The sequence below is a fragment of the Zootoca vivipara genome, chromosome 8 (genome assembly GCF_963506605.1).
Source record: "Zootoca vivipara chromosome 8, rZooViv1.1, whole genome shotgun sequence".
Classification (NCBI taxonomy): domain Eukaryota; kingdom Metazoa; phylum Chordata; class Lepidosauria; order Squamata; family Lacertidae; genus Zootoca; species Zootoca vivipara.
This window is the reverse complement of record NC_083283.1, coordinates 83536652-83562680: the sequence shown is the minus strand read 5'-3', so window position 1 is coordinate 83562680 and position 26029 is coordinate 83536652. Positions and strand designations below refer to the sequence as shown.

General features: G+C 44.1%; 5 protein-coding genes across 5 annotated transcripts in view; all 5 read left to right on the top strand.

The window, feature by feature from the left end:
- Positions 1 to 26029, top strand: part of LOC118079388 (uncharacterized) — a 79455-nt gene that overhangs the window by 40623 nt on the left and 12803 nt on the right. The gene's annotated exons all lie outside the window — the stretch shown is intronic.
- Positions 1728 to 7288, top strand: LOC118079285 (protocadherin beta-16-like). The gene has a single exon (XM_035103316.2). It carries the CDS (start codon positions 3755 to 3757, stop codon positions 6209 to 6211), a length of 2457 nt encoding a protein of 818 aa, XP_034959207.2. The 5' UTR covers positions 1728 to 3754; the 3' UTR covers positions 6212 to 7288.
- On the top strand, positions 13185 to 19241 carry LOC118079386 (protocadherin beta-16-like). Its single transcript, XM_035103549.2, has one exon. The coding sequence runs from the start codon at positions 13711 to 13713 to the stop codon at positions 16138 to 16140; it is 2430 nt and encodes an 809-aa protein (XP_034959440.2). The 5' UTR covers positions 13185 to 13710; the 3' UTR covers positions 16141 to 19241.
- On the top strand, positions 19279 to 23028 carry LOC118079281 (protocadherin beta-16-like). The gene has a single exon (XM_035103314.2). It carries the CDS (start codon positions 20566 to 20568, stop codon positions 23011 to 23013), a length of 2448 nt encoding a protein of 815 aa, XP_034959205.2. The 5' UTR covers positions 19279 to 20565; the 3' UTR covers positions 23014 to 23028.
- Positions 23563 to 26018, top strand: LOC118079284 (protocadherin beta-16-like). Its single transcript, XM_035103315.2, has one exon. It carries the CDS (start codon positions 23563 to 23565, stop codon positions 25993 to 25995), a length of 2433 nt encoding a protein of 810 aa, XP_034959206.2. The 3' UTR covers positions 25996 to 26018.

Sequence of the window (26029 nt, the reverse complement as noted above, 5' to 3'; positions counted from 1 at the left end):
CCTCAGTTTCCACAATCTGAGTACAAAGTGAAACTAATGGAAAACAGCCCATTGGATACACTGGTCGCAAAAGTTGAAGCCACTGACAGGGATTTTGGTACCAATGCTCGCCTCACTTATTCATTCAGTGAAGTTCCAGAAAATGTGTTGAGGTCATTCAAGTTAAACAAAAAAACTGGGGAACTTACAATTGTAGGGATGACTGACTATGAAGAAATCACCAGTTATGAGATGCACATCAAAGCCACAGATGGAGGGGGGCTTTCAGCTTACTGCAAAGTAATTGTGGACATTGAAGATGAGAATGACAATGCTCCAGAGATATCAATCACTTCCATCACCAGTTCGTTACCTGAGGATTCTCCCCCAGACACAGTGGTGGCCCTCTTTAGTGTCACAGACGTGGACTCTGGAGAAAGTGGCAGAACTGCCTGCACCACTGAAGTAAACCTGCCATTTGTGCTCAAACCCACAGAGAACAACTATTACCAGCTGGTGACCCAACAGCCACTGGACAGAGAAAAAGTCAGTGAATATAACATTACTATCACAGCCACGGACAGAGGCTCCCCCAGACTCACTTCCACAAGAATACTTCATGTTCAAATCTCAGATGTCAATGACAACCCTCCAGTGTTTGAAAAGCCATTCTATGAAATGCAGTTAAGAGAAAACAATATTCCTGGTCTTCTGATCGGTTTCATCCATGCTGTTGATCTGGACACAGCGCAGAATGCCAAAGTGACCTACTCGCTTTTGCCTGGGAAGGTCAATGATGGCCCCACATCCTCTTACATCTCCATCAACTCTGAAACGGGGAACCTGTATGCCATTCGGTCTCTGGATTATGAGGAGGTAAGAGATTTCCATGTGACGGTGAGGGCTGTGGATTCAGGTTCCCCTCCACTGAGCTCAGAAGTTACGGTTTGTGTTCAGGTCGTGGATGAAAATGACAATGCCCCCTTCATCCTCTACCCTCTCCAGAATGGCACTTCCCCCTCGAATGACCTGGTTCCCCGAGGGGCAGAGACTGGCTACCTGGTCACCAAGGTGGTGGCTGTGGACAGGGATTCTGCTCAGAACTCTTGGCTTTCCTATCAGCTGCTGAAGGCCACAGAACCGGGTCTGTTCACGGTGGGGGCCCAGAATGGAGAAGTGACCACCCTGAGGCCAGTCAGTAACCGAGACAGCTTCAAGCAGAATCTGGTTGTGGTCGTCCGAGACAATGGACATCCTCCCCAGTCCACCTCTGCCACGCTCAGAATCCTTCTAGTGGACGGCTTCTCTGACCCTTATCTGAAAAGTGTGGCTCTCCCAAAGGAGGAAACAGCGGAGGAGGAAGACCCCAGCCTGACTATGTATTTGATCATCTGCTTGGCTGCCATCTCAAGTATTTTTCTCATTTCTGTAGTGGCGTTTGTTGTAATCAAGTTGCAGAAACGTGAAAAGTTCATAGGAACCTACAACTCTGCAGCCAATTTCCCAGTGGGACCAGATTCCCAGGAGAACTCTGCAGATCCTGGTGCTGGATCTCTGTCCCAGGCTTACAACTATGAGGTGTGCTTAGCTGGTGGGTCTCTGAACAGCGAGTTCCGGTTTCTCAGGCCCCTATTTCCTGTCTTCTCTGTGGAGCCTCCTAACACTCAGGTGAATCCAAGGGGTTCCAATGATTCTGAAGGAATCCCAAGTCATGCAGGTGAAAGTCAACATGTGGTTCAGGTGAGTGAAGCATTTGAATGGTCTAATTTCAAATATTTCTCTCTCTAGTTTGGTAATCATTTTTTATTAAATTTTCTATTTTACATTTGCAAATAAACATTTAAAATATCAAATGACTTCTTTTCCTTCTATGATTCATTTTTGAAATCATACATCCCTGTTTTACTATAAACATTCAAATACATTTTCCACTTTTACCTCCATCAAAAATTATTTTCTCTATTGAATTTATCTTAGTGCTGCCAGCATTTTTTCAGCTGTATGCAGTCATTTTTCATATTTTCAATCAAAGTTTTCCACTCTTCTTTAATTGTATGTTCCTCTTGCTCCCCTATTCTATGTGTTAAATCTGCATGTTCTGCATATTCTGTCAACTTGAGTTGCTGATCCTCTTTAGTTGGGACCTTGCTCCATTTTGGGGCTAAGAAAACATGGGCCCTAATTGTTGCGTACATAAATAACCTTTTCTGACACCTAGGAATTTCAGTTTGGGTCTTTCCCAATGAAAAGGACTCTGGGTTGTTGTTTTTTTGGGGGGGGGGAAGTAATTTTAATTCCCCCCCATTTTTTTATCAATCATTTCCCCATATACTTTTACCTTTTTACATGTCCACCACATGTGAAAAATATTCCCTCCATTTCTTTACACTTCCAACATGTATCTGATTATGTTTTATAAATCTTAGCCAACATACTCAGAGCTTGAAATTCTTCCCATTTCTTTCCTGTTCAGTTTTCCCTGTTTCCTTGTATTCTGTTATTGTTGTATCTTTCCTTGCAGAGAGGGATATAAATTGTCATATTAATATTTTGTGGTTTGATGTGCTATAGAATAACTTCATAACCTCTTTAAACACTCTGTATGGGAAGAGGAAGTACAGTATTACACAAAAGCTGAGAAGCAGGTTGCTTCCAGATGACCTGTTTATTGAACATCCATTCTTACTACTATTTTTAAAAAAAGAAATAAAGGGGAAGGGGAGTACTGAGGAAAAAAGAACAAAGCTGTGTATATAAATTGATACAGTGTTATTATCCTAATACGTAAAGGTAAAGGTAAAGGGGCCGCTGACCATCAGGGGTTGCAGCGCTCATCTCGCTCTATAGGCTGAGGGAGCCGGCGTTTGTCCGCAGACACTTCCGGGTCATGTGTCCAGCATGACAAAGCTGCTTCTGGCGAACCAGAGCAGCGCACGGAAACACCGTTTACCTTCCTGCCGGAGCGGTCCCTATTTATCTACTTGCACTTTGATGTGCTTTCAAACTGCTAGGTTGGCAGGAGCTGGGACCGAGCAACGGGAGCTCACCCCGTTGCAGGGATTCGAACCGCCGACCTTCTGATCAGCAAGCCCTAGACTCTGTGGTTTAACCCACAGCGCCACCTGGGTTCCTTATCCTAATACTTAGGTAGATATTAATAGTCTGCTACATTCTCTGTGTGCAGGCCATATAGCACTTGGGTCAAGCAAAAGTAATCTTACACTTTCCAAGGTATTTTCCTGTCACTTTCACTATTTCAAAATGTTTGATGGGGGGGATTGTTCCACAAGAGCACCATATGTACTGTGCATCTTGAATTTCCCAGTATGAGATTGAATCCCATTCACAACAGTGTAGAACAACCACAGAAGGTTTGTGATATCTACATTCATTGATATGGAAAAGAGACATCTTCTTAGTAATAAAACAGTTTTCTGTTAATAGAGAAATAGTAAATCTGAACCTTTCCTGTTCAGTATAATGTGCACTGCATTCAGTGTGATTTGCAGAATCTTAGTGATTTTTCTTTGCTCAGCCACACGGTGGTAGTATAGGCAAAGACATGAACTGGAATTCAGAATTTTGTGAAGGAAGCCATGAGCACAAACAAAGGTGGCTGAAACAAAGGACGGTTGACTTCCATTTGTGATAAAGAGATAACATACAGCACAGCAAAGCCGTCAACACTGCAGCATCAAATTCATTTCTACAGCAGCAGAGATTATCATTGGGTGACTGTCAGAAGCTTCGTATTTTGGCCAGAGATTCTTGAGCCATGGGAGACGGCTACAGAAAGGAACAAGGTCTGTATTTTTTGCTTTTCCTTTGTCTTCCTGGAGCACTAAGTATTTCACTTCACTATTCTGTGCCCGAAGAAAAGAAAAGGGGGTCTTTGGTGGCTAATGTGCTGGAGGATTTGAAACTGGGAAAAGGGGAGCTCTCTGTTCGCAGAGCCCAGCTTGTTTCTAAGAACAGTAAGCAATATTTTCACCTTGATACCCACTCGGGGAATTTATTGATAGATGATAAAACAGACCGAGAAACATTATGTGGCCAGAGTGATCCTTGCTTATTACAGTCTGAAATTGTGTTGCAAAATCCCTTGAAGATCTTCAGTATTGAAATCAAGATAGAAGACGTAAATGATAATGTCCCCAAATTCTCTAAAAAGGTATTTGATCTGGAAATTCCTGAAAATTTCTCACCAAATACACATTTCCCCTTGGAATCTGCCCAAGATGCGGACCTGGGGAGAAATAACATCCAAAACTACACACTCAGTCCCAATGAACATTTCCGGCTTGATGTTAAAAGTGATGAGGATGGAAACAAGTATGTCGATCTTGTTCTGAAGAAGCCACTGGACAGGGAGAAGGAGCCACACTTTGAACTGACTCTCACTGCTGTGGATGGAGGGGAGCCACAGAGAACAGGCACAGTTAAAATAAATATTGATGTTCTTGACAATAATGATAATTCCCCACAGTTTACACAGACTGAATATAAAATAAGGTTAAAGGAAAACAGTCCTCGAGACACCCTGATTTCCAAAGTGGAAGCTACAGATTTGGATTTTGGTTCAAATGCACAAATTGTCTACTCATTCTACAGAGTGCCTGCAGAAATTTACGATCTGTTCCACCTAAATGAAGTCACGGGGGAAATCACCCTTTCTGGTCAGCTTGATTATGAAAAAGAAACCAGCTACAGCATGAACATCAGAGCAACAGATGCAGGGGGTCTTTTGGGGCATTGCAAGGTCCTGGTAGAGATTGAGGATGTGAATGACAATGTCCCTGAAGTGTCCATCATATCCATCACTAGTCCTTTGGCAGAAGATTCTCCCCTGGAGACCCTTGTTGCCCTCTTCACCGTCACAGACGGGGACTCCGGAGACAATGGCAGAACCATGTGCTCTGTGGAAGTAAACCTTCCCTTTATATTAAAACCCACTATGAATAACTACTACCAGCTTGTGGTCCAAAGTCCCTTGGACAGAGAGAAGGCCTCAGAGTATAATATCACCATTACAGCCGTGGACCAGGGCTCCCCCAGGCTCACTTCCACAAGAATTATTAACGTTCAAATCTCAGATGTCAATGACAACCCTCCAGTATTTGAAAAGTCTTCATGGGAAATGCAGATACGGGAAAACAATATTCCAGGATTGCTCATTGGCTCAGTCCATGCTGCTGATCTGGACACTGAGAAGAATGCCAAGATCACCTACTCCCTTTTGCCCGGGAAGGTCACTGATGGCCTTGTGGCCTCTTACATCTCAGTCAACTCTGAAAGTGGAAATCTGTATGCCCTCCGATCTCTGGATTATGAGCAGATCAAAGATTTCAAAGTGACAGTGAGGGCTACAGATGGAGGGTCTCCTCCCCTCAGCTCAGAAGTTACTGTCCGAGTCGTAATCATAGACGAAAACGACAACGCTCCCTTCTTCCTCTACCCGCTCCAGAACAGCACATCCCCCTGCAACGAGCTGGTCCCCAAGTCGGTGGAGTCTGGCTACCTGGTCACCAAGGTGGTGGCTGTGGACGGAGATTCTGGCCAGAACTCGTGGCTTTCCTATGAGCTGCTGAAGGCCACAGACCCTGGTCTTTTCAGCATAGGAGCCCAGAATGGGGAAGTGAGAACCAGGAGAGCCCTGACCGAGCGAGACACCAGCAAGCAGAGACTCATGATAGTGGTCAGGGACAACGGGCTCCCTCCCCAGAGCAGCACTGCAATGCTCCATGTCCTTCCCGTGGGTGGCTTTTCGGATCCTTATATGAAGGCTGTGGAGATTAGTAAAGACCAACATGAAGAAGATGGGAGCTTGACCTTGTATTTGGTGATCTGCCTGGCTGCAGTCTCCTTCGTGTTCCTTGTTTGCATTGTTTCCTTTGCTGCTCTCAAGATCTGCAGGAGGGATCCCAGGGAAAGTTTTATTGCTGCCCCTCCTCACTTCCCACCTGCCAGACCCGACATCCCAGAGAACTGTGGGGATTCTCAGAGTGGGTCGCTTTCCAGGAGTTACCACTACGATGTTTGCTTAACCGGTGGGTCCTTAAGCAGCGAGTTCAGGTTCCTCAGGCCCCTCATTCCTGTTTTTTCTGTGGGAGACCCAAACCTCAATGTGAACCAGACCCCTCCTTCTGCTTCCCAAGATATTTCTGACCAGGTGGGGATGGAAGAATCAGGAAAAAAGGTGAGGGATTACGTCAGTGAGTTAACTTGTGATTAAGAATGCATTTTGCTTGGTAATTAATAACATCAGATGTTCATCTTCCATTCTTTGTTGATATGATATACAGTGACTAGAGAGATAGGGCTTCAATTTTATTTCAAATCTATGTCAGAATTGTTTCCTTCTTACTTCCTTCTTACTCTACATCTTATTCTTCTTCATGTTATTGCCTTATTTTTCGGTCTACTCTGTATTAAACTTAGCTCAAAATGTTATGTACTAGTCACAGTTGCTGCATATAGAGTTCTGTGTACTAGAATATACCCCTAAAGTGTCACTGACAGCTTTAAAACCTAGTTACATGCACACAGAGCCTCTGTATGAGATGGACTTCCCGCTTATGTAAATTGTTTATAGTGCCTCTTGGTGGTTGCATCCCATCTGTGGAGTGGCCTCCCATCTTTATGGTATTTTTGGTGCTGGATTCAGAGGTTTTTATTGACCCAGGATTTAAAAACAACTTTCATTTTAAACTAACAAAACCTGGACTCTCGTTGTGTTCTCTTTTGCCATTTGAACTGATGATATGTTGAGGGTTAGCTGGCTGAATCACAGTCTGTCATTATAATAATAAATAGGGGCTGTGGGATGACAATAAGAATTAACATAGTAAGCAGCCTTGTACTGATGCAGACGAATTGTGCTCTATCTCAGTATTGTCTACATTGACTGACAGCTGCTCCCAGGATTTCAGGCAGGGATCTCTGCCGACCTACCTAAGGACGCAAGGGATTGAACCTGGGACTTACTGCAAAGCTGATGGTCTACCACTGAGCCATGACCCTTTGATACAAGGAGTAGGTCCTACAGTGTTTAATTTGAAAATGCCCTTAGAGAAACTTGGAAGTGTAGGAAATATATGTTTGAGGAAAGTCTGTGCTACAGTTGGGATGGAAAAGATAAGAAATGGCTCACATTTAAGAAAATACATGTTTGACAAGGACTTGAATGACACGTTGATAGGTGCTGTGTGTTTTTCTTCCATAGGCTTTGCTGGGACCTGCACTCCCCAGAATAGTTCTATGATTGTTCATGGGCTGTTGACCATTTTGGAAAATGGTTTTTTTGTGATAGGTCAAAGGGAAAGTCTATCATGTGCTTGAAAGCAGTGTAACATATTTGTAGTTGTTATTAAAATGCATTTTATGGCCCATGTTAGTCAATGGGATTTCATAAGGGTGTCTCCCACACATGCTCAGTGTGTGCCTGCTATGAGAAAAAGTAAAGCAGAGGAGGACTGAATAGAATGTTGGGTGGAGTAAGAGTGAATGTCAGGTAAAGAGAGTAAATTGGAAAAGTACAGTTAAGCGTGTGCGTATGTTAAAAGAATGGGGACCAGAGGAGATGAGAAAGATTTACACTATAGGGTAATAGCTATGGCACTTTGGCTATGGATGATTTTGCTGAATTATCTCCCACCATTATGATGAGAAATGAGTGTGGGCAATAAGTTTCATGACTCATAGTTCAGAAAGGGTTCAATGAATTGGCTGGAAACTTGGCAGTGTGTTCTATTTTCTATTTTGCATTCATACAAGGGACGGATCTTCAGAAATGGTGGAACAAGCAACAGAGAAAATGGAAAAAGAGAAATGGGAGCCACAGCCAGGAGTGTGGCAGATGAAGCCAAGGAGAAAGAATGTTGCATGGGGAAGGGAAGTAAGGGTTTTTTGGGGGGGCACTAAACTGCTTTACTAATCCATGCAGCAGTTTGCATTTTGTTATGGGCTCCAACTTGTATGAACATGGAACCCAATTCCATTAGTAAAAATTACTCTCACTCTCTAAAGTATACATTGCGACTGGGAATTCTACTTCATTCCAAGCCTCTCTTTACCTCTTAAACAGAAATAAATAAATAAATAAATAAATAAATAAATAAATAATAATAATGCCCCATCCACCCATCTGGGTTTCCCAAAACCACTCTGGGCAGCTTACAGCATATATGAAAACATAATATCAAACATTAAAAACTTCCTAAAACAGGGCTGCCTTCAGATGTCTTCTAAAAGTTGTCTCCTTGACATCTGAAGGGAGGGCATTCCCCAGGGAGGGTGCCACTGTCAAGCAGGCCCTCTGCTTCGTTCCCTGTAACTTCAATTCTCGCAGTGAGGGAACCAGCAGAAGACCCTCAGAGGAGGACCTCTGTGTCCAGGCTAAGCAATGGGGGAGGAGATGCTCCTTCAAGTATACTGGGCCAAAGCCATTTAAGACCAGCACCATTTAAGCACCAACACTTTGAATTGTGCTTGGAAATGCACTGGGAGCCAGTGAAGATCCTTTAAGACCGGAGTTATACAATCCCGGCGGCCACCCCCAGCCACCAGTCTAGCTGCCGCATCCTGGATTAGTTGTAGTTTCCAAGATATGATGTATAAATGGTAATGGGGTGGAGACTACACATTGGGAAGGTTGCAGTAGCCTGAAGAAATGTAAAACATAATAATTCTGAGAGCAGGATTGAAGTCCCAAGGCTTGTTTTCAACTATGTCATACTCAGAGTAAACTCATAGAAATCATTGATTTATTTATTTCTTAAAATATATTTATTGAAGGTTTTCAAACACACATACAGAAATACAAGACACAAAGATACAAAATACAAAAAATGCAAAGAAAAAAAGTCCAAATTAGGGCACCGCCGAGCATATTCGTCCTCATAAAGCTCAATATGAGGCTCTTACGGGTAGCCGCGTCACTTTTCGCGGCTTCCCCCCCCTCGCGGCGCCGAATGCCTCGGAGCTCGAGGCAAACGCAGCCGGACGGCGCTGGCAGCAGACCGGAAACATAGAAATCATTGGTTTAAGTGGGTGTGCACCAATAATGACTTAGCTGGATACGAATCCTACAACCCATATACGGTTCACATTTTAAGGTTTTTCTGATCATCAGCCAATTCTATAGGGCCGAGGTGTCTTCTGCCCCCTCAAAATCTGTAGACATGGGCTAGGCACCCTCAATGTTTAGGAGACGAGGAAGTTGAGTGTGGAGCTGAGCATGGCACGGACGCCTTCTGAGTGTGAGAGAGGTAGCGCTGACGGCTATTGAAGCTGCTCTACACTAGGCTCCAAACAATGTGCACCAGTTGCATGACATCACGCGCACTACATGTGTCACATGTAACATGTCACACACACACACACATCACACACTGGGTCCCTTCAGTCTTGGGTGTAAGAAGGCAGATTGCACAAGAGCAATGGCCAAGGACACAGGAACAAGAAAGGAGAAAAACTAAAAGGGGAGCAGGGGCAGTTTTAATCAACAGAACAGTTTAAGTAAAGCATGGATAGAGGGACACTGAAAAATCCTAGTTTTATGCAACATCAGACAGTTGGATAAAGCAGGGATGGGAAGAACTGAGAGGGGGAAAGTGGTGAATTTAAACAACGGCAGAGGTTTGAGTAGCCTGAGCAGGCGTGACCCTGAAGGTGGGGGAAGTGGTGGTTTAAACCAGGGTCTGACTACAGTGAGAAGGAGGTTGGGAAAGCTCTGTTGTGTTCGCTTTTTGCTGTTAGATTGTGTCTTGTCACCTGTGTTGGTGGCTTCATAATTGGAGAGAAGGTGAAAAAGATGTACAGTAGCTGGCAGAAGATGTAGCAATTTAGTATGGGAGTGGTTTGTGTGAAGGGGGTGTTGCACAAAAGGAGGAGGGAGGCATAGATATGGGGTGAAGGAGTAGAAAGTGGAGTACAAAGTTGGCTACAAATTGGGACTGCAGAAGAGGAGTGACTCCAGAAATTGAGTTGGAAGGTGAAAGGCAAGCTTAATAGTTGCATTGAGAGGGGGAAGCTCTTGGGGGTTAATGTTGGGGAAATGTAAGGGCATTGTCAAGCAGAATGAACAACGATCACAGCCCCTAGTAAATAACACTTGTGAAGAAAGTGTGTACTTTCTGAAATATTGTAATCTTTGTCAATTGGTTGTGCGCAGGATTTTTTTTTCAGGTGGGCAGGGGGTAAGTAAAACACTTAAAGGAGGAAATAGGTAACATCTCACAAAAATAGGAAGACTTGGGGTCCGTACATTTTGTTTCCTATCTCAGGTTCTACAAGTTCTAAAAAGCAAGCAAGCAAGCTGGGAATATGGGGTTTCTGTTCCATTGGGGTGGCTGTTGTCCCACATGGATGCTCATGTTAACCAGCTGTTATTCTGGAAAAACTTTTAGTTTTTGTAACGCCATAACATAGTTGAAACACAAGGTGGTGGTATTGCACAAGATAAAAGAAGGAAATTGGGGAGCAGCAGTTGTTCTCCTCAAGAGCTGTAGCCATTAGACAAAGGAATCAGCGCAGGAAAAACACCAGATCCCTACTGCATGCCAGGCTTCAGAAATTTCAGCAGGAATAAGCAGAACACTGTGTCACATTCAAAAGATAAATACAGTTAAGAAGATACAAGCCTTAGAATAGACAAGAGGAGAGGCTGGGAGAATGGAAATGCAGCTCAAGATCAGGCAAGTTTGGTCTTTTTCCTTGTATCTCTGTGCATGCATAGCAATGTGTGAGTCTTTCCGCTATTCAGTGGCAGAGGAGGAGAAAAGTGGGTCTCTGGTAGCAAATGTGCTAAAAGATTTAAGAGTGGATGCAAAGGAGCTGTCTGCTCGGAGAGCCCGGCTGGTTTCTAAGGGCTCCAAACAGTATTTCCAGCTGGATCCTCATTCAGGGGATGTGACAGTAAAGGATAAAATAGATCGAGAGTCCCTTTGTGGTCAGAATGAACCATGTATTCTACTGTCTGAAATTGTGCTGGAAAAGCCATTGCAGCTACACAGAATTGAAATTCAGATAGAGGATGTGAATGATAATTCTCCCAAATTCTCTAAAAATCAATTCCTTCTTGAAATACCTGAGCAGACTCCTGTGGATATCAGATTTCCTTTGGAAAGAGCAGAAGATCCAGATAAAGGAGAAAATGCTGTTCAGAACTACACCCTTAGTCCTAATGAACATTTTAGGCTGAATGTGAAAAGTCAAAGTGATGGTAGCAAATACGCAGAACTGGTGTTAGAGAAACCGCTGGACCGTGAGGTGAACCCACGAATGTATCTTACGCTGTCAGCTATTGATGGTGGGATGCCAAAAAGAATTGGAACAGCACAGCTTCTCATCGATATTCTGGACGCTAATGATAATGTACCTCAGTTTCCACAATCTGAGTACAAAGTGAAACTAATGGAAAACAGCCCATTGGATACACTGGTCGCAAAAGTTGAAGCCACTGACAGGGATTTTGGTACCAATGCTCGCCTCACTTATTCATTCAGTGAAGTTCCAGAAAATGTGTTGAGGTCATTCAAGTTAAACAAACAAACTGGGGAACTTACAATTGTAGGGATGACTGACTATGAAGAAATCACCAGTTATGAGATGCACATCAAAGCCACAGATGGAGGGGGGCTTTCGGCTTACTGCAAAGTAATTGTGGACATTGAAGATGAGAATGACAATGCTCCAGAGATATCAATCACTTCCATCACCAGTTCGTTACCTGAGGATTCTCCTCCAGACACAGTGGTGGCCCTCTTTAGTGTCACAGACGTGGACTCTGGAGACAGTGGCAGAACTGCCTGCACCACTGAAGTAAACCTGCCATTTGTGCTCAAACCCACAGAGAACAACTATTACCAGCTGGTGACCCAACAGCCACTGGACAGAGAAAAGGTCAGTGAATATAACATTACTATCACAGCCACTGACAGAGGCTCTCCCAGACTCACTTCCACAAGAATAGTTCATGTTCAAATCTCAGATGTCAATGACAACCCTCCAGTGTTTGAAAAGCCATCCTATGAAATGCAGTTAAGAGAAAACAATATTCCTGGTCTTCTGATTGGTTTTGTCCATGCTGTTGATCTGGACACAGCGCAGAATGCCAAAGTGACCTACTCGCTTTTGCCTGGGAAGGTCAATGATGGCCCCACTTCCTCTTACATCTCCATCAACTCTGAAACGGGGAACCTGTATGCCATTCGGTCTCTGGATTATGAGGAGGTAAAAGATTTCCATGTGGCGGTGAGGGCTGTGGATTCAGGTTCCCCTCCACTGAGCTCAGAAGTTACAATCCACGTTCAGGTTGTGGATGAAAATGACAATGCCCCCTTCATCCTCTACCCTCTCCAGAATGGCACTTCCCCCTCGAATGACCTGGTTCCCCGAGGGGCAGAGACTGGCTACCTGGTCACCAAGGTGGTGGCTGTGGACAGGGATTCTGCTCAGAACTCTTGGCTTTCCTATCAGCTGCTGAAGGCCACAGAACCGGGTCTGTTCACGGTGGGGGCCCAGAATGGAGAAGTGACCACCCTGAGGCCAGTCAGTAACCGAGACAGCTTCAAGCAGAATCTGATTGTGGTTGTCCAAGACAACGGCCACCCTCCCCAGTCCACCTCTGCCACGCTCAGAATCCTTCTAGTGGACGGCTTCTCTGACCCTTATCTGAAAAGTGTGGCTCTCCCAAAGGAGGAAACAGCGGAGGAGGAAGACCCCAGCCTGACTATGTATTTGATCATCTGCTTGGCTGCCATCTCAAGCATCTTTCTCATTTCTGTAGTGGCATTTATTGTAATCAAGATGCAGAAACGTGAGAAGTTCATAGGAACCTACAACTCTGCAGCCAATTTCCCAGTGGGACCAGATTCCCAGGAGAACTCTGCAGATCCTGGTGCTGGATCTCTGTCCCAGGCTTACAACTATGAAGTGTGCTTAGCTGGTGGGTCTCTGAACAGCGAGTTCCGGTTTCTCAGGCCCCTATTTCCTGTTTTCTCTGTGGAGCCTCCTAACACTCAGGTGAATCCAAGGAGTGCCAATGATTCTGAAGGAGTCCCAAGTCATCCAGAGGAAAATCAGGATATGTTCCAGGTGAGAATATACTTTTCTTCATTTTTAACATTGCAAGGTATGTGTATGATTATTTTTTCTGTTGTTGTTGTTTAGTCGTTTAGTCGTGTACGACTCTTCATGACCCCATGGACCAGAGCATGCCAGGCACTGTACTATATGTATTCTGGTTATTACAGAGGTATTTAAGCATGAGCACAATGAATTGCAAATGAGGGGATCGAATATTGTTCTCTTTTTTGTTTCATTCATCCATTGATATTGGAAATTATTAATGATCTTATGTATATATTAGCTGCTGAAAATTAAACCACCTAACAGATTATTAGGAATAAAACAGAGTTTTCCACACAAGTGTATCTCTTGTTTAAGTGCATAATTCAGAAATATTCATTTTAGTTTTATTTAACCACAAGGTGGCAGAATTGGCCAACATTTTCATGGACACTGAGAATATTGTATTCTTGCATTTGCTGAAACCTTGAAGAGGCAGTATAACAATGATACGGGAGGTAGATGGTAGTGTGACGATATGAGGCTCAGGAGAATGAAACAATAAAAATTGCAGCACAAAGGTTATTTATCAAGCTGCAAAGATGGTCAGGGGATGAAAGAAGATTTGGCCAGTGCTTTAACACTCTGGAAGAGGTGGAAACCATGAACGATATCTTCAGAAAGATGAAAGGTCTGTATCTCTTGCTTTTTCTCTTTGTGTTGAAAACAGTCTGCATTTCATTTCACTATTCTGTACCTGAAGAAAAGAAAAATGGGTTTTTGGTGGCTAATGTGTTGGAGGATTTGAAACTTGGAATAGGGGAGCTCTCTGCTCGCAGAGCCCAGCTAGTGTCCAAAAGCACAAAGCAATATTTCAACCTTGATACTCACTCTGGGAATTTGCTGTTAAATGATAAAATAGACAGAGAAGCTTTATGTGGCCAGACTGATCCTTGCATGCTGCTGTCTGAAATAGTGCTTCAAAACCCCTTAAATATCTACAGTATAGAATTGAAGATAGAAGATGTGAATGACAATACTCCCAAATTCTCTAAAGATAAACTTGATCTGGAAATTCCAGAGAATGTTCTGACAAACACACAATTTCTCTTGGAATCTGCCCAAGATGAGGACTTAGGAGAAAACAGTATCCAAAAATACATGCTCAGTCCCAATGAGCATTTCCGACTATATGTGGAAAGCAATGAGGATGGACAGAAATATGTGCATCTTGTTCTGCAGAAGCCACTAGACAGAGAGAATAACTCACACTTTGGATTGACTCTCATTGCTGTGGATGGAGGTGTGCCTCAGAGAACAGGCACAGTTCAAATAAATATTAATGTTTTGGATATCAATGACAATTCTCCTCAGTTTACTCAACCTGAATATAAAGTAAGGTTAAAGGAAAACAGCCCTCAGGGCACTCTGGTCTTCAAAGTAGAAGCCACAGATTTGGATTTTGGTTCAAACGCACAGATCACCTACTCATTCCACCGGGTGTCTGAAAAAATATACAAATTGTTTTCCCTAAATGAAATCAATGGGGAAATGACTCTTTCTGGTCAGCTTGATTATGAAAAAGAAACCAGCTACAGCATGAACATCAGAGCAACAGATGGAGGGGGTCTTTGGGGGCATTGCAAGGTCCTGGTAGAGATTGAAGATGTGAATGACAATGTCCCTGAAGTGTCCATCATATCCATCACTAGTCCTTTGGCAGAAGATTCTCCCCTGGAGACACTTGTTGCCCTCTTCACCGTCACAGACCGAGATTCTGGAGACAATGGTAGAACTGTGTGCTCTGTGGAGACAAACCTTCCCTTTATGTTAAAGCCCACTATGAATAACTATTACCAGCTTGTGGTCCAAAGTCCCTTGGACAGAGAGAAGGTCTCAGAGTATAATGTCACCATCACAGGTGTTGACCAGGGCTCCCCCAGGCTCACTTCAACAAGAATGATTAATGTTCAGATCTCAGATGTCAATGACAACCCTCCAGTATTTGAAAAGTCTTCATGGGAAATGCAGATACGGGAAAACAATATTCCAGGATTGCTCATTGGCTCAGTCCATGCTGCTGATCTGGACACTGAGAAGAATGCCAAGATCACCTACTCCCTTTTGCCCGGGAAGGTCACTGATGGCCTTGTGGCCTCTTACATCTCAGTCAACTCTGAAAGTGGAAATCTGTATGCCCTCCGATCTCTGGATTATGAGCAGATCAAAGATTTCAAAGTGACAGTGAGGGCTACAGATGGAGGGTCTCCTCCCCTCAGCTCAGAAGTTACTGTCCGAGTCATCATCATAGATGAAAACGACAACGCTCCCTTCTTCCTCTACCCTCTTCAGAACAGCACATCCCCCTGCAATGAGCTGGTCCCCAAGTCGGTGGAGTCTGGCTACCTGGTCACCAAGGTGGTGGCTGTGGATGGAGATTCTGGCCAGAACTCGTGGCTTTCCTATGAGCTGCTGAAGGCCACAGACCCTGGTCTTTTCAGCATAGGAGCCCAGAATGGGGAAGTGAGAACCAGGAGAGCCCTGACCGAGCGAGACACCAGCAGGCAGAGACTCATGATAGTGGTGAGGGACAACGGGCTCCCTCCCCAGAGCAGCACTGCAATGCTCCATGTCCTTCCCGTGGGTGGCTTTTCAGATCCTTATATGAAGGCTGTGGAGATTAGTAAAGACCAACATGAAGAAGATGGGAGCTTGACCTTGTATTTGGTGATCTGCCTGGCTGCAGTCTCCTTTGTGTTCCTCGTTTGCATTGTTTCCTTTGCTGCCATCAAGATCTGCAGGAGGGATCCCAGGGAAAGTTTGATCGCTGCCCCTCCTCACTTCCCACCTGCCAGACCCGACATCCCAGAGAACTGTGGGGATTCTCAGAGCGGGTCGCTTTCCAGGAGTTACCACTACGATGTTTGCTTAACCGGTGGGTCCTTAAGCAGCGAGTTCAGGTTCCTCAGGCCCCTCATTCCTGTTTTTTCTGTGGGAGACCCAAACCTCAATGTGAACCAGACCCCTCCTTCTGCTTCCCAAGATACTCCTGATGCATTGGAGAGCAGAAAGCCAATGAAACAGGTGAGTTAATTTTAAATAACCTTTTGCTGAAATTACACACTGACACACACTGACACACACACACACACACACACACACTGTCTGCTATGTTATTCTGTGAAACACTTCAAAAACCTGGCTGTACTATTTGGTAAAGTGAGACGACTATATGCGAGAGCTGGTTTTGGCTGAGTGGGGCTTTCATTGGAGTTACTCTCACACATCCAGTGTGGATCAGTGACGGTTCTCTGTCTACAGCTGATCCACTGACACAGGTCTTAACCGTCCCATTGCACCTCTTTCAGGATCCTGCCCTTTCCTTTCAGGCATCCTTGTGCCCTTATTAGGAGGGTTGCACTCAGAGACCTTGTTTCAAATCCCTGTTGAGTCATAAACTCTCTTGGTGGTCTCTGAAATCTATTGTATCTCAGTCTTAGTCTATCAAGGCATTGAAAACTTGGAGAGTGACTTCTAATCAGACATTACTAGTGTAGATAAACCAATGGTAGGATTTTGTTTTATGACCTTTCGGGAGGGAAATAGGAATAAAAATGTAACAACCTGCAAGGGTGATGGTGGAGGATAAGAACCTCCACCATAAGCACGAAAGTATAAATGTACGGAAACCGGTCAAATATTGAGTAATTCCCAAATCCCCGCTGGCAACGCCTTCAGGTCCGGCAACATTTTAAAGTAACCCAATGTAGAGATAATGGGGTGACTTGACTCCAGCACAACTATTGCTTCCCTGCCCTCCAGATATCCCTTCCCTGAATGCTTTACATTATGCAGGTGTTTTACAGGAGGCCACCTTCCTTTATCCTTCAGTGCCCCTTCTCACATCCCCTCTCTGGCTCACCTCTCCCACTGTCTCTGTCTGTTCTTGGTCCAGGTTTCTCTTCTCTTCCCCAACTGCACATGTCTTCCTTTTCAGTTTATACTCACCCAGATTCCTTAAAAGTGCAGGATGAAATGGAGGCCACATCCGCACCATATATTTATAGCACATCTAAAGCTTTATGAGAGATAAACTGTAGTTCCTATTATTATTTGTAGGAAGCCTTGTGCTTTAAATGTATGGTTAGGATGAGTTCAGAGTTTTAGTTGAGGTTTTGAGTTAAGATTGAAAGTACTGATTCAAATAATTAAACAGGGTGATATGTTTGCATGTGTTTAAATTGCTTGTCTCTATTACTAATCATGTGTTTTATCCCCCAAATCTGATATGGTATATGCAGAAAAGGTGTAACTGTAAGCAAGACGACAGTTTGTTGTATCTAACACGCTCAGTGATCTTCATCACATCTGAGAACAAGAGCTTAATGTGTAAATGTGGAATATTTTAAACATATGGAACAAGTTGTTGGCTGAATAGCTTTCATGTTTAAACAAACGCTGAAAATATATGAATTCTAATATAGCAAATGCAGGAATCATACAGGAAAAATATACCACCCGATATTGATCTGTTTGACAACTTTTCCAGAACTTTGTTGAAACATATTTAATTAACTAATCTGTCTCACAGTTGGTCGTTCTTGCTCTAGCTAACAGTATATTTCTTCACTCAAAAGCCAACCCCTCACACCATGTCATCGGCGCATGACATGTTACAGTGGTACCTCGGTTTATGAACACAATTGGTTCCGGAAGTCTGTTCATAAACTGAAGTGTTCATAAACTGAAGCGAACTTTCCCATTGAAAGTAATGGAAAGTGGATTAATCCGTTCCAGACGGGTCCGCGGAGTACTCAACCTGAAGCGTACTTAACCCGAAGCATGGGTGTAATTGGTTCCAGAAGTCTGTTCATAAACTGAAGCGTTCATAAACTGAAGCGAACTTTCCCATTGAAAGTAATGGAAAGTGAATTAATCCGTTCCAGATGGGTCCGCGACGTTCATAAACCAAAAATTCGTAAACCGAGGTGTTCGTAAACCGAGGTTCCACTGTATTTGTAAGCAGCTGCGGGTCACAGTTGCAACCTGTAAGTTCATTCATGTTCACAAAAGCTTAGAAACGGTATCTTGCAAGCCATGTAAAGATGATGTAGCGTCTCACATTTAGTCCTTCTTGCAACTTAGCCTGTGTGTACCAATACTTAGCATTTGTCTTTCAGCCCCAATACTCTCCTTCAGCAGCTATGGAGCAGTACTAAACTGACAGCAATATGGGGGCTGTGGGCACTCAGGTGCTGCCACTCACTTGACTCACTTGCTTTCTTTGCATTCCTTTATTTCGGTTTGGGAGAACGGTGATCAAGGCTGACAGATGATGCAGGATGTGGAGAGGGAGTTGAGACAGAGGCAGGCAGGAACTGGGGCAGCCAGGTTCTTAGGGCCTTTTCGGGGGAAGAAGTCTACTGTCAGGGTTAGGTATAAATAATGGCAACCGCAGCACAGGCGCTGGGAGCTGCAAATATATGGGGCAGCATTACAAAATGTTAGATGCTTTATTCAGCTCCAAAGTCTGCAAGGCAACTGAAAGTGCAGATACATAGTTATGGGAAGTGAGTATTGCAGAGTTATACAGTACATCAGCCCAAGAATAAGGAAAGAGGACTCAAGATTTTGGGGTTAAATAAGGGCTGGAGATGTATCATTTTGTAAGACTGCAGTGAGATACATTTTTTTTTTCATGGTAGTTGCCCAGGGCAGGTATTTTTTTTTAACACCACTTGGGTGAGATGGTGGAGACACTAGTCAGGGAGACCCCATCCTGCTCCTCACTGCCCACAGATCCAAAGACTTGCCAAGGCAGGCCAGATCAGAGTCACACCTTCTCTGAGCTCAACTAGTTTTGTGTAACTGAGCAGAGGATTCTGACTTTTCAAGTCCAGGACCCCTGAAAGGCTTGTCAGAAGAAGCCACCTTTACTCATCTAAATAACCGAAGTGGTGACTCAGGGTGTTCACCAAGTTACATCTCTTTACTTCCTCTCCCATCATTATTAGCAAGCCACTGCCTTTTTAGTTAGATAGCCAAAATTAATTGACACCAGTCCCATTCATCAAGGGCCTCACACCATTGCAATGCAGGGTAGGTGTGGTGGGAAATAAAAAGCCTTTTCTCCAGAGCCAATTGGTATTAAAGTGTGTGTGTGTGTGTGTGTGTGTGTGTGTGTGTGTGTGTGTGTCCATCCATCCGTCCTACCTGGCCACAGTGGTGGTGGGCTTACTAGCCGGGACCAAGTGAGAGAGCTCCAGCTGCTCTATTTCTCCTTATCATTGCATCATCAGCAACAGGTACTTCTAGAACTCAGTCAGAGATTCATAGCAAAGCAGCATAGCTTGGGTGAGGTTAAAAGCCATCTTAAATGAAGTAATGAGAGAGCCTTGCCAGGGTCACTTCCACAAAGGGATGCTGGAGACATTTTACTAATGGAATTTTGATTCCTGAATCTCTCTGAATGGAACTGTGAACTTTCTGATGATAGGTCTACATGAGGGCAGACATCTTTATGGTTTTCCCTAGGAATCCTAAACATCATCAGATGAAGAGGGACCTTAAAGATCAGTGTTCATCTTACACTTCTTTTTCCTTGGCCTCCCTGCACACCTTTTTGCTATGAGGATATAGTCATGCCCAATGCTGTTCCCTTCAAATTCTAAACATCTCACTGAGTTTTATGGTGAAGAAATGTGTTTGTGTGTGTGTGTACTGTAGGAGTATAATTATTTACTATTTATAAAATGTAAACATAACAGGCATTAAATATTGAAGAATATTCTATGCTAGGGGTTTCCAAACTGTTGCCTGTTAGACCACCAATGGTCTGCAAGCTTTATTCAGGTCATCCGTGGAGACCAGCGTCTATGAATGGCGGGCTCAGCACATAAGCTTCCCATTGTACTTTTATTGCTTATTGTTTTTCTTATGTTGAATTTTACTTTTATTACAGTATTTTGTATTGTAGTCTATGAAATTCAGACGGTAATATAATAAAATACAATATAGAAAATAAAAAAGCAATAAGAATACAACACTATACAAATACAATCTAGCAACAGCTCGTTACAGTTGCTACAACAGGCTAAAAATCATTAGGTGGCCCACCAAGACACTCAGCTATTTGCTAGTGATCTGTCTTGATTGGGGGGGGGAGAGTTTGAGAAGAACCGTTCTGTGCTCATCAACAATGTCGGGGTGCTCTTACAGCTGCTGCATTTAACTTCTAACACAAGGTGGTGCAATTGCACAGGCAGTAGAAATCAGAGCTGCTGTGCTGTGCCAGAAAGCTGTGACCATTAGAAGGAAGGAATCTGGAAAAAAAGGGTAGCAGCTCTTGATTGCGACAAAATCTGCAGAATCTGTAGGAGGCAAGCACTGCTGCATCTACTTCATGAAACAAGGACAACAAAGGGACCTTATAACAGAGAAAGGGGCAATTCTGGCAACTGCTTTACAAAGAGGCACCTTGGATTCCAATCTGCATTGAGAACAAAGCTAGGAAAGAAAATGAAAACCCTCCATCATAGCAGGCAAGTTTGTCTCGTCTTTATCTGTCTCTGTACCTGTGGTGTGGTGTGTGAGTCCTTCCGCTATTCAGTGCCTGAGGAAAAGAAAAGTGGGTCTCTGGTGGCTAATGTGCTGAAAGATTTGAAAATGGAAGTAAAGGAGTTGTCTGCTCGGAGAGCGCAGCTGCTTTCTAAGACTGCCAGGCAGTATTTTGAGCTGGATCCCCAATCTGGGGATGTGATAATAAAAGAAAAAATAGACCGAGAGTCCCTGTGTGGTCAGAATGACCCTTGTGTTCTGCTTTGTGAAATGGTACTGGAAAAGCCAAGGCAGCTACACAGAATTGAAATTCAGATAGAGGACGTGAATGATAATTCCCCCATATTCTCTGAAAAACAATTTGTTTTGGAAATACCTGAGCAGACGCCCATGAACACCCGATTCCTTTTGGAAAAAGCTGAAGATTCAGACAAAGGAGAAAATACTGTTCAGAACTATACTCTTAGTCCAAATGAACATTTTAGGCTGGATGTGCAAAGTCATACTGATGGTAGCAAATATGCAGAACTGGTGTTAGAAAAGCCTTTGGACCGTGAAGAGAAGCCACAGATTACATTAATGCTGACAGCTGTTGATGGAGGGATCCCAAGAAGAAGCGGAAGTACAAACATTATTGTTCAAGTTCTGGACACCAATGACAATGCCCCTCACTTTAATAAATCTGTATATAATGTGCAACTGCTGGAAAACCTTCTACCAGGTACACTGGTCACCAAAGTTGAAGCCACTGACAGGGATATTGGTTCCTACGCCCATATCACTTATTCATTCAGCCAAGTGCCAGAAAATGTGTTGAGAATGTTCAAGTTAAATAAACACACCGGGGAACTTACAACTTCAGCAACGATTGATTATGAAGAAAACACAAATTATGAGATAAACATCAGAGCCACAGATGGAGGGGGACTTTCTGCTTACTGTAAAGTTATTGTAGAGATTGAGGATGAGAACGACAATGCTCCAGAGATATCAATCACTTCCATCACCAGTCCCTTACCTGAGGACTCTCCCGCAGACACAGTGGTGGCCCTCTTTAGTGTCACAGACGTGGACTCTGGAGACAGTGGCAGAACTGCCTGCACCACTGAAGTAAACCTGCCATTTGTGCTCAAACCCACAGAGAACAACTATTACCAGCTGGTGACCCAACAGCCACTGGACAGAGAACAAGCCTCTGAGTATAATATCACCATCACAGCCACAGACCAAGGCTCTCCCAGACTCACTTCCACAAGAATACTTCATGTTCAAATCTCAGATGTCAATGACAACCCTCCAGTGTTTGAAAAGCCATCCTATGAAATGCAGTTAAGAGAAAACAATATTCCTGGTCTTCTGATCGGTTTCATCCATGCTGTTGATCTGGACACAGCGCAGAATGCCAAAGTGACCTACTCGCTTTTGCCTAGGAAGGTCAATGATGGCCCCACTTCCTCTTACATCTCCATCAACTCTGAAACGGGGAACCTGTATGCCATTCGGTCTCTGGATTATGAGGAGGTAAAAGATTTCCATGTGACGGTGAGGGCTGTGGATTCAGGTTCCCCTCCACTGAGCTCAGAAGTTACGATCCACGTTCAGGTTGTGGATGAAAATGACAATGCCCCCTTCATCCTCTACCCTCTCCAGAATGGCACTTCCCCCTCGAATGACCTGGTTCCCCGAGGGGCAGAGACTGGCTACCTGGTCACCAAGGTGGTGGCTGTGGACAGGGATTCTGCTCAGAACTCTTGGCTTTCCTATCAGCTGCTGAAGGCCACAGAACCGGGTCTGTTCACGGTGGGGGCCCAGAATGGAGAAGTGACCACTCTGAGACCAGTCAGTAACCGAGACAGCTTCAAGCAGAATCTGGTTGTGGTCGTCCGAGACAACGGACATCCTCCCCAGTCCACCTCTGCCACGCTCAGAATCCTTCTAGTGGACGGCTTCTCTGACCCTTATCTGAAAAGTGTGGCTCTTCCAAAGGAGGAAACAGCGGAGGAGGAAGACCCCAGCCTGACTATGTATTTGATCATCTGCTTGGCTGCCATCTCAAGCATCTTTCTTATTTCTGTAGTGGCGTTTGTTGTAATCAAGTTGCAGAAACGTGAAAAGTTCATAGGAACTTACAACTCTGCAGCCAATTTCCAAGTGGGACCTGATTCCCAGATCATCTCTGCGGATCCTGGTGCTGGATCTCTATCTCAGGCTTATAACTATGAGGTGTGCTTAGCTGGTGGGTCTCTGAACAGCGAGTTCCGGTTTCTCAGGCCCCTATTCCCTGTTTTCTCTGTGGAGCCTCCTAACACTCAGCTGAATCCAAGGAGTTCCAATGGGTCCCAAGAAGTGCCTTGTAATGGAGAAGAAACACATCTGAGATGTCAGGTGAGGATACTTATTATAATATGATTATATTCTGAATGAATAAAAATAATTATATGCAATAATCAATGATACTTGGTTGATGATTTAAGGTTACCGAAAGAACAGGTTAAGCGGGAATGTAAGTAAGGTTTGAAATGTAATGTACTTATCAATTTATTCTTTTTCCTATTTACTGATGTGAGTAAGAAAATTATGATCTCGTGTATACATGAGCTAACAGTTAAATGAGCATGAATCTAAACTCAATTTTCACTGGGCTGCTGTTAAATGGGCTTTATATGCTATTAATGCATTTTTTAAAAGATGAACCACAAGGTGGCAATATTGGCAAGCACATTATTTGTTATTCAGAATATTGCTTTGCAGCAGCACTGAGGGGAAGCTATGAGCAGACAAAACTGGACTAGAGAGGTGCAGGCTCCTTTTCTAGAAAGGAAATACAAAATTCAAGGGAGCAAACATTGACCACGACAGGGAGGAGGAGAAGAAAGAATTTACACAACAGCACAGGAAGCCATTGGAGAAAACCTAAAAAATTGGTCTTTTGGCCAGAACCAAGAAGGGAGAGAAACAATGGAAGACTGCATTAGGAACAGGCAAGGTCTGTATCTCCTCCTCTTATTCTCTGTTTCTAGAGTGATGTGTATCTCAATACGCTATTCTGTGCCTGAAGAAAAGAAAAGTGGATTTCTGGTGGCTAATGTGCTAAAGGATTTGAAACTGGGAACAGGGGAGCTCTCTGCTCGCAGAGCCCAGCTAGTGTCCAAAAGCACACAGCAATATTTCCACCTTGATACCCACTCTGGGAATTTGCTGATAAATGAAAAAGTAGACCGGGAAGCTTTGTGTGGTGAGACTGATCCTTGCTTGCTGCTCTCTGAAATCGTGCTCCAAAACCCCTTAAAGATCTACAGTATAGAAATAGAGATAGAAGATGTGAATGACAATACACCCAAATTCTCAAAAAAGGAATTCAAGCTATATATTCCAGAGAATGTCCCAATTAACACCCAGTTCCCTTTGGAATCTGCACAAGATACAGATTTGGGTAAAAATAACGTTCAAAACTACACTCTCAGTTCTAATGAGCATTTCTGGCTCCAAGTAAAAAGTGATGGAACTGGAAACAAATATTTGGACCTTATTTTGGTGAAACCTCTAGATAGGGAAGAAGCAGCAGAGTTTGGACTGACTCTCACAGCTGTGGATGGAGGGGAGCCACAGAGAACAGGCACAGTTCAGATAAATATCAAGGTTTTGGACATCAATGATAATTTTCCCCAGTTTACTCATTCTGAATATAACGTAAGGTTAAAGGAAAACAGCCCTAGGGACACCCTGGTCTCCAAAGTAGAAGCCAGAGATTCAGATTTTGGTTCAAATGCACGAATAACATACTCATTTGATCGGGTACCTGAAAAAATACACCGTTTATTCCACTTAAATGATCTCACTGGGGAAATAACTGTTTTGGGAGAAATTGATTATGAAAAAGAAACCACCTACAGCATGAGCATCAGAGCAACAGATGGAGGGGATCTTTCAGGTCACTGCAAGGTCCTGGTAGAGATTGAAGATGTGAATGACAATGTTCCTGAAGTGTCCATCATATCCATCACTAGTCCCTTGGCAGAAGATTCTCCCCTGGAGACACTTGTGGCTCTCTTCACTGTCACAGACCGAGACTCCGGAGACAATGGCAGAACGGTGTGCTCTGTGGAGGTAAACCTTCCCTTTGTCTTAAAACCCACGATGGATAACTATTACCAACTTCTGGTCCAAAGCTCCCTGGACAGAGAGAAAGTCTCAGAGTATAATATTACCATTACAGCCGTGGACCAGGGCTCCCCCAGGCTCACTTCCACAAGAATGATTAACGTTCAGATCTCAGATGTCAATGACAACCCTCCAGTATTTGAAAAGTCTTCATGGGAAATGCAGATACGGGAAAACAATATTCCAGGATTGCTCATTGGCTCAGTCCATGCTGCTGATCTGGACACTGAGAAGAATGCCAAGATCACCTACTCTCTTTTGCCTGGGAAGGTCACTGATGGCCTTGTGGCCTCTTACATCTCAGTCAACTCTGAAAGCGGAAATCTGTATGCCCTCCGATCTCTGGATTATGAGCAGATCAAAGATTTCAAAGTGACAGTGAGGGCTACAGATGGAGGGTCTCCTCCCCTCAGCTCAGAAGTTAGTGTCCGAGTCATCATCATAGATGAAAACGACAACGCTCCCTTCTTCCTCTACCCTCTTCAGAACAGCACATCCCCCTGCAATGAGCTGGTCCCCAAGTCGGTGGAGTCTGGCTACCTGGTCACCAAGGTGGTGGCTGTGGATGGAGATTCTGGCCAGAACTCGTGGCTTTCCTATGAGCTGCTGAAGGCCACAGACCCTGGTCTTTTCAGCATAGGAGCCCAGAATGGGGAAGTGAGAACCAGGAGAGCCCTGAGCGAGCGAGACACCAGCAAGCAGAGACTCATGATAGTGGTGAGGGACAACGGGCTCCCTCCCCAGAGCAGCACTGCAATGCTCCATGTCCTTCCCGTGGGTGGCTTTTCGGATCCTTATATGAAAGCTGTGGAGATTAGTAAAGACCAACATGAAGAAGATGGGAGCTTGACCTTGTATTTGGTGATCTGCCTGGCTGCAGTCTCCTTTGTGTTCCTTGTTTGCATTGTTTCCTTTGCTGCCATCAAGATCTGCAGGAGGGATCCCAGGGAAAGTTTTATCGCTGCCCCTCCTCACTTCCCACCTGCCAGACCAGACATCCCAGAGAACTGTGGGGATTCTCAGAGCGGGTCGCTTTCCAGGAGTTACCACTATGATGTTTGCTTAACCGGTGGGTCCTTAAGCAGCGAGTTCAGGTTCCTCAGGCCCCTCATTCCTGTTTTTTCTGTGGGGGACCCAAACCTCAATGTGAACCAGACCCCTCCTTCTGCTTCCCAAGATATTCCTGACCAGGTGGGGAAAGAAGATTCAGGGAAACAGGTGAGCAATTAGTAATTATAGTCGGAGAAAGCTTATTACATCTTAC